The sequence below is a fragment of the Schistosoma mansoni genome, chromosome 2 (genome assembly GCF_000237925.1).
Source record: "Schistosoma mansoni strain Puerto Rico chromosome 2, complete genome".
Lineage (NCBI taxonomy): Eukaryota > Metazoa > Platyhelminthes > Trematoda > Strigeidida > Schistosomatidae > Schistosoma > Schistosoma mansoni.
In genome coordinates this window covers 927,553-941,940 of record NC_031496.1, presented here as the reverse complement: position 1 = coordinate 941,940, position 14,388 = coordinate 927,553, and the positions used below count along the sequence as shown (strand labels likewise).

Here is a 14,388-nt window from a genome sequence, read left to right as displayed (position 1 = left end):
TCTAACCCCGCCCCCTTGTGGGAATGCAACATTGCTGTTATGCTGGTTGTATGAAGGAAACACCTCTGTACAGTGAGCAGTACGACTTCGCCCTCAGACCTTGGGTTTGCTACTTGTCTTAGCGCTCTTCAACCGACCGGTCTGATGAGACTGAGGATTGGCTCATCACGAAAGGTAAGCTAGACCACCAAGTCAAGGTAACAGCGACGTAGTTTAACTAGAAATTGTTAAGATGACAAATACTTATTCTCCACAGTTTATGTTAAATTGTAGAGTCGGTATAACACTACGACAGGAATTTTGATTTTCGCTTAGTTTTCTTTTAAATCTTCAAATCGACAGTTCAATCATACATTCCTTAGTGTCACAAGGGGAAGTGACCAAAACTGTTTGTGAATCTCGGCATGTAATTTATGAATTACTAGACTAAAAGAATCATCCAAGTAACTACCATCTCTTAAAACGAGTCAGACTGGATTAGCTGAGACACGGAAATGAAACTGGGGCAACTATCTCTCTTTATCAAATGGAAATCGCGCAAGTCATTAGTATAAGAACTACATGGATATAGGAAATAATGCTTGTGCATTAAGCTATAGCGTAAAAATCTTGAATCACAGCTGTAAGCTTTACAGCTTACACATGATATAGTGGAATATTACGTTAGTTGATTTATAATAAGACTCATATGCCAAACGAAAGTAGAAAGCTCCAAATAAATATAAACCGGTCAATTAAGCCAGGAACGAAAGGAGAACCAAGATATGCAGTAAACCTATACGTTTATTTCAGGCATTAAAACTTTTGGAAGGCTTTTTTGTACTTTGAACCAGCGGCTTTCGAAACCTTGATGACATTGAATGACACGGTTTTGCTCAGGGGTCTACACTCACCGACAGTTACGACATCTCCAACAGCCACATCTCTGCAAGTGTAAACAAACACACGGTGCACTCACCTGAAGCAAGGAGATAAATGTACAGACATATTCTTATGTCGCTTCTCATATCGGTTGTACTTCTTCACGTACTTAAGGTAGTCACGGCGAATAACAATAGTCCGATTCATTTTAGTTTTACGCACAACACCCGTAAGGATTCGACCACGGATACGTACATTTCCAGTGAAGGGACACTTTTTGTCAATGTAAGTACCGAAAATAGCCTCTTTTGGAGTTTTATAACCAAGGCCTATGTTTTTGTAATATCTTCCACCATTCTTTCCTTTCACTTCTTGCTTTTGAAATGCGTTTTCTCGCTGGAAACAACCAATTAACGATACTTATTACTAACCTGCTCAGCCATGCCTAGCCAGATTTAAAGTTTGTGGCGTCAGAGGTCACCCATTAAAACACTATCTCTACGTAAGCTCGTTAAATTTCAAGAGATATAGTTTTTATTTCGGCGATTTCAAGGTTTCAAATGAAGTTATAAAAAATATTTTGGCTGGTATTTCGTATCTTAAACTTAGAGTATTGATACTAGTCTCCTAGTGAACAACATCTTCAATAATTGGCTAGTTGATGTTGGATAGTCTATATATATGATATGCCGTATATTTGTTCACTTCGTTTTTAATTCCATGCTAGTGGACTCTATATATCCAAACTGGTTTTAGTTTGGTTATTTGCTCAAATATCTGACATGGGATGTGCATGGAGTGAACCAGCTAAAGTCCAGCAAGATAAGAGCAGGGCTATAGAGAAGCAAATAAGACAAGATGCGGAAAAGTCAATGAAAGAGGTCAAGTTACTTCTTCTTGGCGCTGGTGAGTGTGGGAAGTCAACAGTTTTAAAACAGATGAAAATAATCCATGGTGAAGGTTACAGAGAAGAAGAGAGAAAAGAGTACAAACCGATCATTTTTGCTAACACCGTTCAGTCAATGGTAAAAATACTTAAAGCAATGGAGTCACTAGATATAACGGCAGATGGTTTTGACCAAGCCGATGAGTTAAAGCATCTTAACGGATATTTAGCTACGGTTGAAGAAGGAGATTTTCCTGAGGATTTATCAAAGCTATTACTGAAACTATGGAACAACACAAGTGTGCAGAAATGTTTCGCTCGTTCCAAGGAATATCAATTAAATGATTCCGCAGGCTACTACCTCGGTTCTATTGACAGAATATCTGCTCCTGATTATTTACCAACTGAACAAGATGTATTGAGATCTAGAGTGAAGACAACAGGTATAGTCGAAACGAACTTTCGGTTCAAGGATCTAGACTTTAAAGTTTTTGATGTCGGTAAGTTCATTGAGGTAAATCACAGAACGTTCTCATTTTTATGATTTGGTTAACGTAATACATGATACTCCTGAGATAAATCAGAATATATAAATTTCATGAAGTGAGATATCAAACAACTATTTCACTTAAATTAAAATTGTAAAGTAAATGAAGTTAGCTTTGAAGTATGACAAAGATCCGACAAAAACAGTGAGATTCCTTGTAAGTAAGATTTGTGGGATTTACAAGTGCAAGATTTGGTTAGTATTAGTTTTATGTGATCCCTATTGCGCATTTGTAAAACTTGTGTATTTTGATCTAGCCTTATTGAAGACATTCACTTTTTTAATTTAGAGAATGGTTTTAAGTCTGAAAGTCATATATCGTTTCTACCGAACTTTGTACGACTTCGAGTCTAGTAGATAGCTAAGTTCTGATGTCGGTAATAATGTATTATCACTAGTAGTAGCAGCGGTAATAGTTATTCGTGTCTATAATGCATCATTACTAATGAACATATCTGCTTTTTTGACGCGTACTTTGTGATTCTAATGTTAAGCAAAACGAGCAGTTTCAATATGAAGGTAGGTACTTTCTCGTTTATGAACAATGTGAAAGTGAAGATCCCGATTTATTTGTTTGATATACTTACAATACTACAGCATGCATAAGAAATACTGCCAAAGCTCGAAGTTTGTGGTACTTATTTAGTAGATTCAATGGGGATGGAACCTTTAGTTAGGAATTCTTGATTTCCTTTATTTTTGCCCATGTGATATAGTGTTGGTTCGAATTTAAATTTCTTTTACTGACTCCAAGTTGAAAGTCTTTCAATTCTCTTTTCTATGAGTTATATCCCCTTCGTTATCTCTTGACTATTACGCAACTTAAAGATGGTGATTATCGATGTAAATGAAATGTAACCAGCAACATTTACTCTGATGTGAACTACTTATTTTGCAGTGTAATTATTAGTTGCGTTACTGATTTGGTATTTTTCCCCTTTTCTTCCAAACGTTATTTTGATTGAACGTAACCCTCGTAAATTTACCCTTATAAGTCACGTAAAATAGATGATCTGCAACTTGCCATTTGAATGTATCAGAACATTTTCAGTAGAACATTACCTCCCTATCATGTAGTTAGTTACTTTGTTGGAAGACATTTTAACGTTTATCGATTTTTGGTTACTATGTAAATACTGACTGTTTGAACATCATGGACTCTAACTAAAAATGTAGTGTCGGCAACATTAACATTAATGGAATAGTCGTTTAATAAGAAAAGGATATGATTATTTTTCTGCTTCACTGATCATTTAACTTGACTTAGAAGCTTAATCTATCAAATACAGAGACTTATAGGACTGCATATGAAAACCTTAACTATGTATTATTTCCCTTCTTGTGTAAAACACTTCATCTAATGATAATTTTAAAATGTTATTATGAACAAGATCGTAACCCGAAATGTAGTAGTATAAAGGTATTTAGTCGACTGTGCATTTATAGATTAAATTTAAGGTAAACTTAGCACCCTCAGAAGTCAGTAGATGCATGTACAGTTGAAATGACGCTAATTATTTGCCTTTCAAATATGAGGATACGGGTTTTGATCGCCAAGGATCAACACATCTGCAATTTATTACAGTTTAAGGTGGATAGTTAACAAACAAAAATAGATTATTATTGAAAATTTTTAATAAACCGAAATACACTACTAACTACTGAACTAAACAGGATATCGATACTTTTTGGGGTTTGTATAGTTCTATTGTAGTGAAGAAAACACCGGTTGGGGACAATGGAATGTATTTAGACACAAATTACAGTTTATCCCACCAAATTCCGATAACCATACAGAAAACAGTTAATTTGCAAATTAACAATCAATTGTCTCAATCTTCACTGTTCCTTCTGTAAATATCAGTTCATCTTCTCTCATTTCAGTGTTCATGCATTTCCCTTCCAATTGCGCTTCATTTCAGTTCTTTTCTTATTGATCTTTTGCCGAAATACATTCAATGTCTGACCATCACCATATATTACTTATATTGGATATAAGTAGACCACACTACACTATGACATCTTCATTGAGAAACTCTAATTAATCGATTTGAATAATAATTTAATGACTACGATTCCTAAAAGTAACAAATTAGCGTTTTCTGATATGAAAATGTCTGATCCACATCTTTGATTGTTCAGTGTAGAATGAATAGAAATGACTTATATCATTGTACACAATTCTATTATGGAAGATATTGTATCAAAAGCGATGGCGTTTGAAGCGAACAGTGCTAGGTTCGAGTCTCAGAGTGAACATCAACAACTGTGATATGCAGGTACATTCAACTGACCGGTCCCAAATAGGACAAAGCGCGCCTTTTCCTGTTAGCCACTATCCATCTTTGCTTATAATGATTGTATCAAACAGTTTATATCATCTCAAAAACATCTTAATTTTAATTAACTTCTCCTCTATAAGATTTTTTAAAATATTATGATTCTTATTTATGATATTGATAAAGAAGGATCTGTTGAAATGATGCTGAATAAAGCACATGAAGATTCAGAAACTTAAAATTAATCTTAAAGTATATAATATAGGAACAAAATATACATTTTAACATTAGTTCGTAGCATTCCCCCCCTTTATCTGGTCTAAAACTTCTGTAGTTGTCAAGTCTCCTCAAAACCTGTATTGGTGATGTATAAAAACACCATTTAATTTAGTTTTATACACAATACGTTACCTTTTCATTAGAGTTTGTTGTTAATTGAAGGAACTTAATGGGATGTAATAAATCATTGAAGGTTTTGTGTGTGTGTGTGAACTATTTTAATGAGGTACTTAAAATAGAGATAATAAATTACACACAGACTTTGTCACTATCAGTAAACCAGGCTTGTTTATTAACTTTGTAAGAACAACAGTTATAGATAGCATACTATAGTGAACGAGAACACAAGTGAGGACAATTGAAGATATTTGAACTCAAAATTACAGGATCTCTTAGTAAAATCTGTGACTCATACAGTACATACTTCATTTGCGAAACGTTAATCAATTGTCTCAAACTTCATTGTTCATCCGTTTCTACAGTAATCATTCTCCATTCTCATTCTCTTTTCTTTGATACACTTGACCTTCTACCACCAGGTATTTTATTTCGGATTGATGATATATACTACTTATATCTATCGACATTAGTAGTATATCAGAAGGGGTTTTTGTGGATATTATAGTAATTTTATATAGTTGAGATCATGAGTCAATTGAAGCTAGATCACCATGGTAAACCTGGAAGCATACACCATAATTGACTTTTTATTATATGTGTATACCACTGTCATTACAACTGTACAGTGGAGTTAAGTCAAGGGAATTTGTCAAATATTGATTATAATCAGAAGGGGTTTTGTGGAGATTTAGTATTTTCGGTTAAGTGCTCTAGCGCGAGACTGATAGGTCCTGGGTTCGAATCATGCCAGGCGAGGTCATGGATACGCACTGCTGAGGAGTCCCATAATAGGACGAAACGGCCGTTCAGTGCTTCCAGGTTTTCCTTAGTGGTCTAGCTTCAATTGACTCACGCTTTCAACTATGAAAATATTGATTATTAATATTTTGTCCATGTCTCAGATAGTGAGAAAGTGATTTTTTGAAAGAAAACGTGACTTATCTTTTACTCATACCTTTCATACTTTATTATAATGAATATGAAACGGGGTGAATTATATCTACAGGGATTCAGTGTTTGATATGAACTGTTATAGTATAAACAGTAGATAGATCACTTGTTATTGTTGATTTATATCTTCCCATTGTTATTTTGAACTGCAATTGATCAGTCTCTTATTGGCATATGCGCATCCTATGCGGAATGCCTCGATGTTGCCTGAAATCACAAGCTTTATAAGCAAAGATGGATAGTGGTTAGCAGTGGAATCCAGTTTGACGCGTGTTTCGTCGTATTTGGAACTCGTCAGCTAGATGTGCCTGCATATCACAGTTGATGTTTACTTTGGGACTCGAACCCAGTACTGTTGGCTTTAAACGCCATCTACTTAGCTACTGAGTAGCCATGGCTACTATCCATCTTTGCTTAAAAAGACAATTAAGCCTGTAAGAAAATATTCAATGACCTCTCCACTTAGTTTTTACATTTATCATACAGTAAATAGTTCATCTGCGAAGTGTCAATTAACCGTCGCGGAATTCATTGTTCCTTCAATTCCACAGCAATGATTCTGTGTTCTCACTCTCTTTTCTTAGATTTTCTTAACCCTCTGCCTCCAGGCATTTCACTTTCGATTGATGATACATACTACTTATATCTGTCGACATCAGTAGCATACACCATAATATAACATAATTTGAACTAGGTGTATAATAATGTACTAATTAATGATTAGCATATACAAACATCATAAAAGGATGGATAATAGTTTGAATAGTAATTTTGGTGTATAACCATAAACATGAATAATAGAAGGCACCAAACAGATAGGTGCTACATAAACCATCCAATTTGTATGAGAGCTAGAGATACTTGCCCAGGTGCCCAAAACTTCTTATCAACCATAGATTTATACAAAATTCTATTTCTAAAAATCAAATAATACTTCCACTTTGTAAAACACGTATTGTCAAACTTAATTACGCCTGTTACTCCTCGTGGAGGAGCATAGGCCGCCCACCAGCATTCTCCATCCGACTCTGTCCTGTGTAATCCTTTCCAGTTCATTCCAGTAGCTATTCATCTTTCAGATGTCTGCTACTATTTCCCGACGTAATGTGTTCTTTAGCCTTCCTCTTTTCTGCTGACACTCTATTTGCAAAATGTTCTTTAATTGTCTCAGGCTTCATTGTTCCTAGATTTCCACAGTAATTGCTTTCTATTTCTGTTCTTCTCTCCTTGATCTTCTCAATCTTCTGCTGTCAGATATTCTATTCCTTACTTACGATATATACTACTTATGTTGATATAAGTGGCCTACACCACAATACTACTGAATAAAGCCATTAGTAATAATAATAATAATAATAATAATAATAATAACTTAAATTCATTTGGTATTGTTTGTTTGAATCTTCCCATCGATATGTTAGGACTGCAACTGGTCAGTCTCTAATTGGCATATATGCATACTGTGCGTATTGTCTCGATAATGCGATGGCGTTTGAAGCCAAAGGTACTGGGTTCGAGTCCCAGAGTGAACATCAACAACTGTGAGATGCAGGTACATCCAGCTAGTGACGAGTCCCAAATAGGACGAAACGCGCGTCAAACTGGATTCCATTGCTAGCCACTATCCATCTTAATAATAATCATAACTTGTTTGACAGAATTCGAATTAAAGAAAAAAAAAGAAGGAAACATGACATCGGTCATCATACGGTAATTAAGTTCACAGAAATAAAATCGATTGGTTTGAAATGAACCTCTTCAATAGTAAACATAATGAAGACTTTATAATTGAAAACATTCAGGTCAATTAGTCAACTTCTTCAATTTTTTTAAAATTTTAATTAACATGTCAATGATTCTTATTAGATAGAAGAAGAATGACTGGAATATTCGATAGGCTACAGGTTCATATCTATGTGTATATGATAATAGAAGGATTAATTAAAACAAAAAATGTTGCTCGTATCTGTTGGGATCACCGGATAAGTAATAGTGAGTTTAGACACATAGGGTATTAGGGAATGATGGTAAGTCAGTTGATGAGGTTGTGACTCTTCATCGACTGAGTTGGTTGGGCTACGTGTTACATATGCCTGAACATCGATTACCATGACGTGCAATGCTGACTAGTATTGGGGATGGTTGGAAGAGAGTTAGGGGTGGCCAAACCAAAACGTGGCATCAGAGATTGAAGTCATTAACTTCTATTCTGAGCCATGTTGGCAGATGCAGACTACCTGGTTGGGGTCCGCGTGACTATCGTAACCAATGGTTGGAGACTCTGGGTGACATGGCTCAGAATCGATCACAATGGCGTAGGTGTATACACTTTTTGTCTTCTCTTAAACTATGAGATTAAAATTATTTCATAACTTTTTTCCTCCCTATACTATATCCTTATATACAACCTTTCTCTTATATATTACCACCACTAAATTAACTAATTCTATGAATCCGGTGTTTATCTTGTTGTGCTAATGAGATATGGCAACTTGGACCGATGCATAAATGTGCCTAGTCCTAAATTGTAGATGACTGACTGACTTGACTTATATATAGGTTGTAAAATCTGAAAAAGTCCTATATATTTAATAATAATAATAATAATCAATATTATTATCATTACTTACTTACTTACTCATGTTACCCCTCATGGAGGAGCATAGGCCGCTCACGAGGATTCTCTATATAACTCTGTCTTGGACAATCTTTTCCAATTCATTCCAATAGCTATTCATCCTTTAGATATGGGCTTCGAATTCTCGATGTAGTGTGTTCTTTGGTTTTTCTCTTTAGTGTTTACCTTCAGGATTACAAGTAAGGGCTTGCTTCATGATACAGTTTGATGATATTTTATTCACTTACAACATGTTTTCCTGATTTTGTCCGCAGTTAGAAATTAGTTTGTTCTCTTCTACAGTAGGCTGTTGTTGATGGTATCCTATCAACGGATATTAAGTATCTTTTTGTTTTGATGGGAGACTTCGTAAAGACGTGATTTCAATAAGAAATCATCAGTAAACTAGATAATTCAGAAGATACATTCTATTGAATTTTTGAACTTGCTTAAGTGGATGGATCGTTTTCAAATAAGTAAAACCAGATTATTCAATCTTTGATTTGATATCTAGGACTACAATTCATCTGGACAAAATTGTTTACAAGGCATCTATTTAAAACAAAGGTTGGAGTTAAAACAAAGGAGCATCGAATAAATATGCACCATACAAGTCACTTGATTAATGTGTGTGGGCTGTGATACTGTCCGGGTGCTTAAACCGAAGCAGATGACTTTCTTCGGGGGCCACTCCCGGAGACTTTGACTTAAAGGTCTGGTCCATAAGGCAGTAGAAGAACCTTAAGAGATGCAGTCACATGGTAGCCGGTGACCAATAATTGGTTCACACTCTATTTGTTCCCTCAGGATACCGAAGCCCATGTGGACCATTGGTTTGGAATGTGGGTTTTCCAACCCTCCTAGGTGGATCCTTCATATTCACCAACCCGGTTAAATCGCCGGACATTTGCTTTTCGTCTTGTCAATTTCGTAAACAACAGTAATGCCACGAGAAGTTAATGAATAAAACTTCCCTGTCAGTGGCTGTACACGCGTAACCATGTAAGAGCATTTCAAGTGAGAGAAGGAGAGACAGCTGACTCTCCCCATTCTTGGCCGTATCAGCTTTCATTGTTCTTCCCAATGATAAGTGTTATTAATACCAACTTCAGATAGAAGTATAGTGTTCGAATTTCTTCACATATAACTCACAGTTTGTGGAGTTTCTGTTGATAATGTGGTTCAGAATAAGAATCAAAGCTCTATGACTAAATCATATAGCTGACAGAACGGAAATCCATCAAAATCATCTATCTGAAGTACAAAATCACCATGTCAAATCTCTCGAGGAGGAATCGTGCATACACACACTGCTGAGGAGTCTTACAATAGGACGAAACGGTCGTCCAGTGCTTCCAGGTTTTTCATGATGGTCTAACTTCAATTAACTCATGATCCCAACTATTGAAATTACTATAATATTCACAAAAAACCCCTTCAGGTGATAGAACTGAAATCATATTACTGATTTTCCTATTTGTAAGCATATGTACTAAAGTAATTCAAATGGCAACTAATTTCATAGTATAGAAGCGTTTAGGCTGTTGTGACTCCCTCTGAGTTAAACAAATTCTATGAGTTAACTATACAGTAGGATCAATACGTTACTTACTTACTTACTTACGCCTGTTACCCCTCGTGGAGGAGCATAGGCCGCTCACCGGCATTCTCCATCTAACTTTGTCCTGGGCAATCCTTTTCAGTTGTTCCCAGTTAAGGATCAATACATACCGATATTCATTTAAATAACCATTAAGTAACCCTAGTCATTGCATCATTACATTAAAAGTACAGGAAATTGTATTTTGGTTACTGGGCTCTAATTACGGTAACGCTAACTTATCTTCTTGAATACTACGATGAAGTAGAAGGTTACTTATAGTTGAACTAAAATGTTACAGGCTAAGACTCAGTACTATCTGCTACGAGTTATATCATTAGTACTTAAATGTAAGTGTAACTTCGAGCCGAATATGTAAACCCGTACACAGTAAGTAAGTTAGATATGAATGTTATGAAAGATGAGTAGCTTATATACGTTTCATTAAAGATATTCTATATTCTGTTGGTTGTCCATTGTTCCGAACAGTATTGTTAGACTATCGACTCTTTTTAATAAATTCCTAAATATAATCAGTTTGTTGTTATGTAATCTTCACGTTGATTTGGTAGTCTTACTTACTTACTTACGCCTGTTACCCCCAATGGAGCATAGGCCGTCGACCAGTTTTCTCCAACCTACTCTGTCCAGGGCCTTCTTTTCTAGTTCTATCCAATTTTTGTTCATTCTTCTTATGTCTGCCTCCATTTCTCGGCGTAATGTGTTCTTTGGTCTTCCTCTTTTCCTTTGGCCTTGAGGATCCCATATGAGAGATTGCTTTGTGATGCAGTTGGGTGATTTCCTCAACGCGTGTCCTATCCACTTCCAGAGAGTCTTTTTGATTTCTTCCTCTACTGAAATCTTATTTGTTGGTTGATTTGGTAGTCTAGTTATTACTACTGTTGTATCTGGATTAGTTTGTGTTGTTGAGTTCGAGTCTTAGATCAAATATTAGCTCAGTGTAAAATAGGAAGGAATAAAGTATATCTACTATTCTATAGGTTACTATTATCTGAAATATTAAAAAGATGATAGGAATTCTATGCTATGAAGTACTTCATTTGTTTTTAACTGTAATAATGTGTAAAATATTCAACACTAAGTGCTCCTACCATATTAAATCTCAAGCATATATCCATTGGCCAAACACTATCAGTGACAACCTACTGTGGGAGAGAACAAACCAGATTCCAGTGGAGGAAGAAATCAGGAAGAAGCGTTGGAAGTGGATAGGACATACATTGAGGAAAGCATCCAACTACGTCACAAGGCAACGTCTCACATGGAATCCTGAAGGTCAAAGGAAAAGAAAAAGACTAAAGAACATATTATACCGAGAAATGGATACAGACATGAGAGGAATGAACAAAAGTTGGATAGAACTAAAAAGGAAGTCCCAGAACAGTGTGGGTTGAAGAATGCTGATCGGCGGCCTGTTCTCCATTGGGGGTAACAGGCGTAGGCAAGTAAGTAAATATATATAGAATCTTTGAAGAAACACTAATGTATTTAAACATTATTCATCAGTATTACATCTCAATGATGCATCAGCAGAAACAAAATCAAGTACAGAAACTACCACCATCACCACAACAACAACAACAATGGAAAAACCTTGAAACTTCAGAAGAGCATTTCATCCTACTATAGAACCTTTCAACAATGTTCATCGATTATCTCACTCATAAGATTCTCATCATCAATTTAATTTTAAGAAAACTATAAATTTACAAAATATCCATTCCAGTAAACACACATATATATATATATATATCCGTTGGTCAGACACTATCAGCAACATTCTACTGTTGGAGAGAACAAACCAGATTTCAGTGGAGGAAGAATTCAGGAAGAAGCACTGGATGTGGATAGAACACATATTGAGGAAAGCATCCAACTATGTCACAAGGCAAACCCTCATATGGAATCTTGAAGGTCAAAGGAAAAGAGAAACACCACGATTCTCATTATCAATTTAACTTTACGAAAATATCCACCCCAGTAAACAAACAAACAAACAAATAAACAAACAAACAAACAATTCAGCCGTGTTTACACATATTTGTTTGTTTATTTATTTGTTTACATTTACACAAAGACGTTTACAATAAACTTTTATTTTCATTTCCCCCCCTCCTTTTTTTCCCTTTTTTCTTCTAATAAAACCATAAATATCTTTGATCCAAAAAAAAACAAACAAACAAAGTAAGATCCAACTATACTACTTATTTACCTATTTATTTTTTGTTTTTTTTGTATTTTTCATTTCTTTTTTTTGTATTTTTCTTTTCTTTCTTTTTGTTTCCCCCCCTTACAAAAAAACTTATTATTCGTACTTTACAGATAGTTTCGCTTTTTGTTCTTGTTGTTCTGGTTGTTGTCTTGGTTGTTGTTCTGCTTGTTCATTCATCAGAGATAAATATGGGTCATTGATTCGTTTACCATAGTGATCATGTATATTATAGTTCATTGATATACAACAATCATCTCGTAACTGTCATTCAATGCGTGTTAATTCATTCAATCTTCTCTTCTCTTTTTTCTTTTTTCTCTTTTTCTTTTTTCTTTTTGGTGATTGACTTTATATCCATAAAATAAAATAGGTTTAGCCCAAAATGTGTCCTTTTTCATTTTTATATATATCAGTGTATGTATACCTTAGATACAGAGTTGTAACTATAAGGGAATAAATTCATTTAGTATTGTTTGTTTGTTTCGAATCTTACCATCGATGTGTTAGAACTGTAACTGATCCGTCTCTTATTGGCCATATGTGCATACTGTACGTATTGTCTCGATATAGCTTTAATTCACAAGCATGATAAGCAAAGATGGATAGTGACGAGAAGTGTAATCCAGTTTGACGCGTGTTTCGTTCTATTTGGGACTCGTCACTAGCTGGATGTACCTGCATCTCAGAGTTGTTGGTGTTCACTCTGAGACTTGAACCCAATACCTTTCCCTTCAAACGCCATCGCGTTATCCACTCGGCCACTGAGTCCTGATAGCCACTTGCTTGTGCGATGGGGTAAAGTTTAAATTCATTTAGTATTGTTTGTTTGTTTGAATCTTCCCATCGATGTGTTAGGACTGTAACTGATCAGTCTCTTATTGGCCATATGTGCATAATGTGCGTATTGTCTTGATATAGCCTTAATTCATAAGCATGGTAAGCAAAGATGGATAGTGGTTAGCGGTGGAATCCAGTTTGACACGCGTTTCGTTCTATTTGGGACTCGTCACTAGCTGGATGTACCTGCACCTCAGATTCGTTGATGTTCACTCTGGGACTCAAACCCAGTACCTTTGGCTTCAAACGCCATCGCGTTATATAAGTATAAATGAGTGAATACAAAAAAGAAAAGAAATAGAATAAATTTTTATGGTATTTCACTGGATTAGTTTTGGTCATTGATTATGTAACCTGTAACAGGATCAGTTATTTCTTCTTTTAGTAATCTGTATATTTTTGGGTTACCTAATACCATAGAGTTAGAAAGTTATAAGCATTATTCTAGTCAGATTAGGATAATGGTTAATAGTAGATTTCATGATGTATGTTCCTTTTTATTATTCTTGCTTTAGAAGTCGATGACTGTCTGGATTCAGTAGATCAGTGGTCACTGCATTGGTTTCTTGAAGTGTATGATACTGATTTTTAGTTAAGGAGTAAACACCAATACAGGTTTAGGATGCCGTGACATCCTTCTGACAAGTTCTAAGTATGACAAAATGTTCATCCTCGACTGAATTGCTAGTCAAACTATCCAAATTCAAACAATACATGTAATCTAATATCAATGTTTCACTAATCCTCTCAGGATTAACATCTACCAATAGAGAGTGATCAAAATTCAGTCCTTAACATCCACAACACGAAGATTTCAATACTTACTAATCAATAATATCATTCTTTTGATATATATATATTTCACAGTTGAAATCATGATTCAAATGCTTTCGAGAAGCTGTACTTCTACTGGGGAACAAGTTCCAAAGATTAGAACAGGTTAACCGAACTACAATCCCCGTTAATAAAGACTGAAGTCAGCGATCCTCGCCCCTGGAGCTTACAAGAGCCACCAGCTTTCTGTCTCTCCCAAGCTGAAATTCGTCTCAATAGTCATTCAGGTTTAATTACCAGGACACCTTGGTGACCTGTAACAATCTCAGTAAAGACACTAGCTGCCGATAACTGCAAAACTGTAGTGGTATTGAATCCTAACCACAATCCCCAAAACTTAACAT

General features: G+C 35.4%; 3 protein-coding genes across 3 annotated transcripts in view; 2 read left to right on the top strand and 1 right to left on the bottom strand.

Moving 5' to 3' along the window:
* Positions 1–763: 763 nt before the first annotated feature.
* Smp_032760 (putative ribosomal protein S11) lies at positions 764–1,323 on the bottom strand. Its single transcript, XM_018795258.1, has 3 exons — positions 1,293–1,323; positions 959–1,257; positions 764–925 (listed from the first exon to the last, which is right to left on the bottom strand). Exons 1-3 carry the CDS (start codon positions 1,302–1,304, stop codon positions 796–798), a joined length of 441 nt encoding a protein of 146 aa, XP_018649589.1. The 5' UTR covers positions 1,305–1,323; the 3' UTR covers positions 764–795.
* Positions 1,324–1,643: 320 nt separating this feature from the next.
* Positions 1,644–2,291, top strand: Smp_032750 (putative gtp-binding protein (I) alpha-2 subunit, gnai2; the record flags this gene model as incomplete). Its single annotated transcript, XM_018795257.1, has 1 exon — positions 1,644–2,291. One exon carries the CDS (start codon positions 1,644–1,646, stop codon positions 2,289–2,291), a length of 648 nt encoding a protein of 215 aa, XP_018649588.1.
* An 831-nt stretch (positions 2,292–3,122) lies between these two features.
* The window catches only part of Smp_032740 (putative gtp-binding protein (I) alpha subunit, gnai), a gene marked incomplete at both ends in the record, with an annotated part of 17,012 nt that continues 5,746 nt past the window's right edge, over positions 3,123–14,388 (top strand). Inside the window, one exon of the mRNA XM_018795256.1 lies at positions 3,123–3,148. Within this exon, the coding sequence (XP_018649587.1) occupies positions 3,123–3,148 (26 nt within the window). The remainder of the gene's footprint in view (positions 3,149–14,388) is intronic.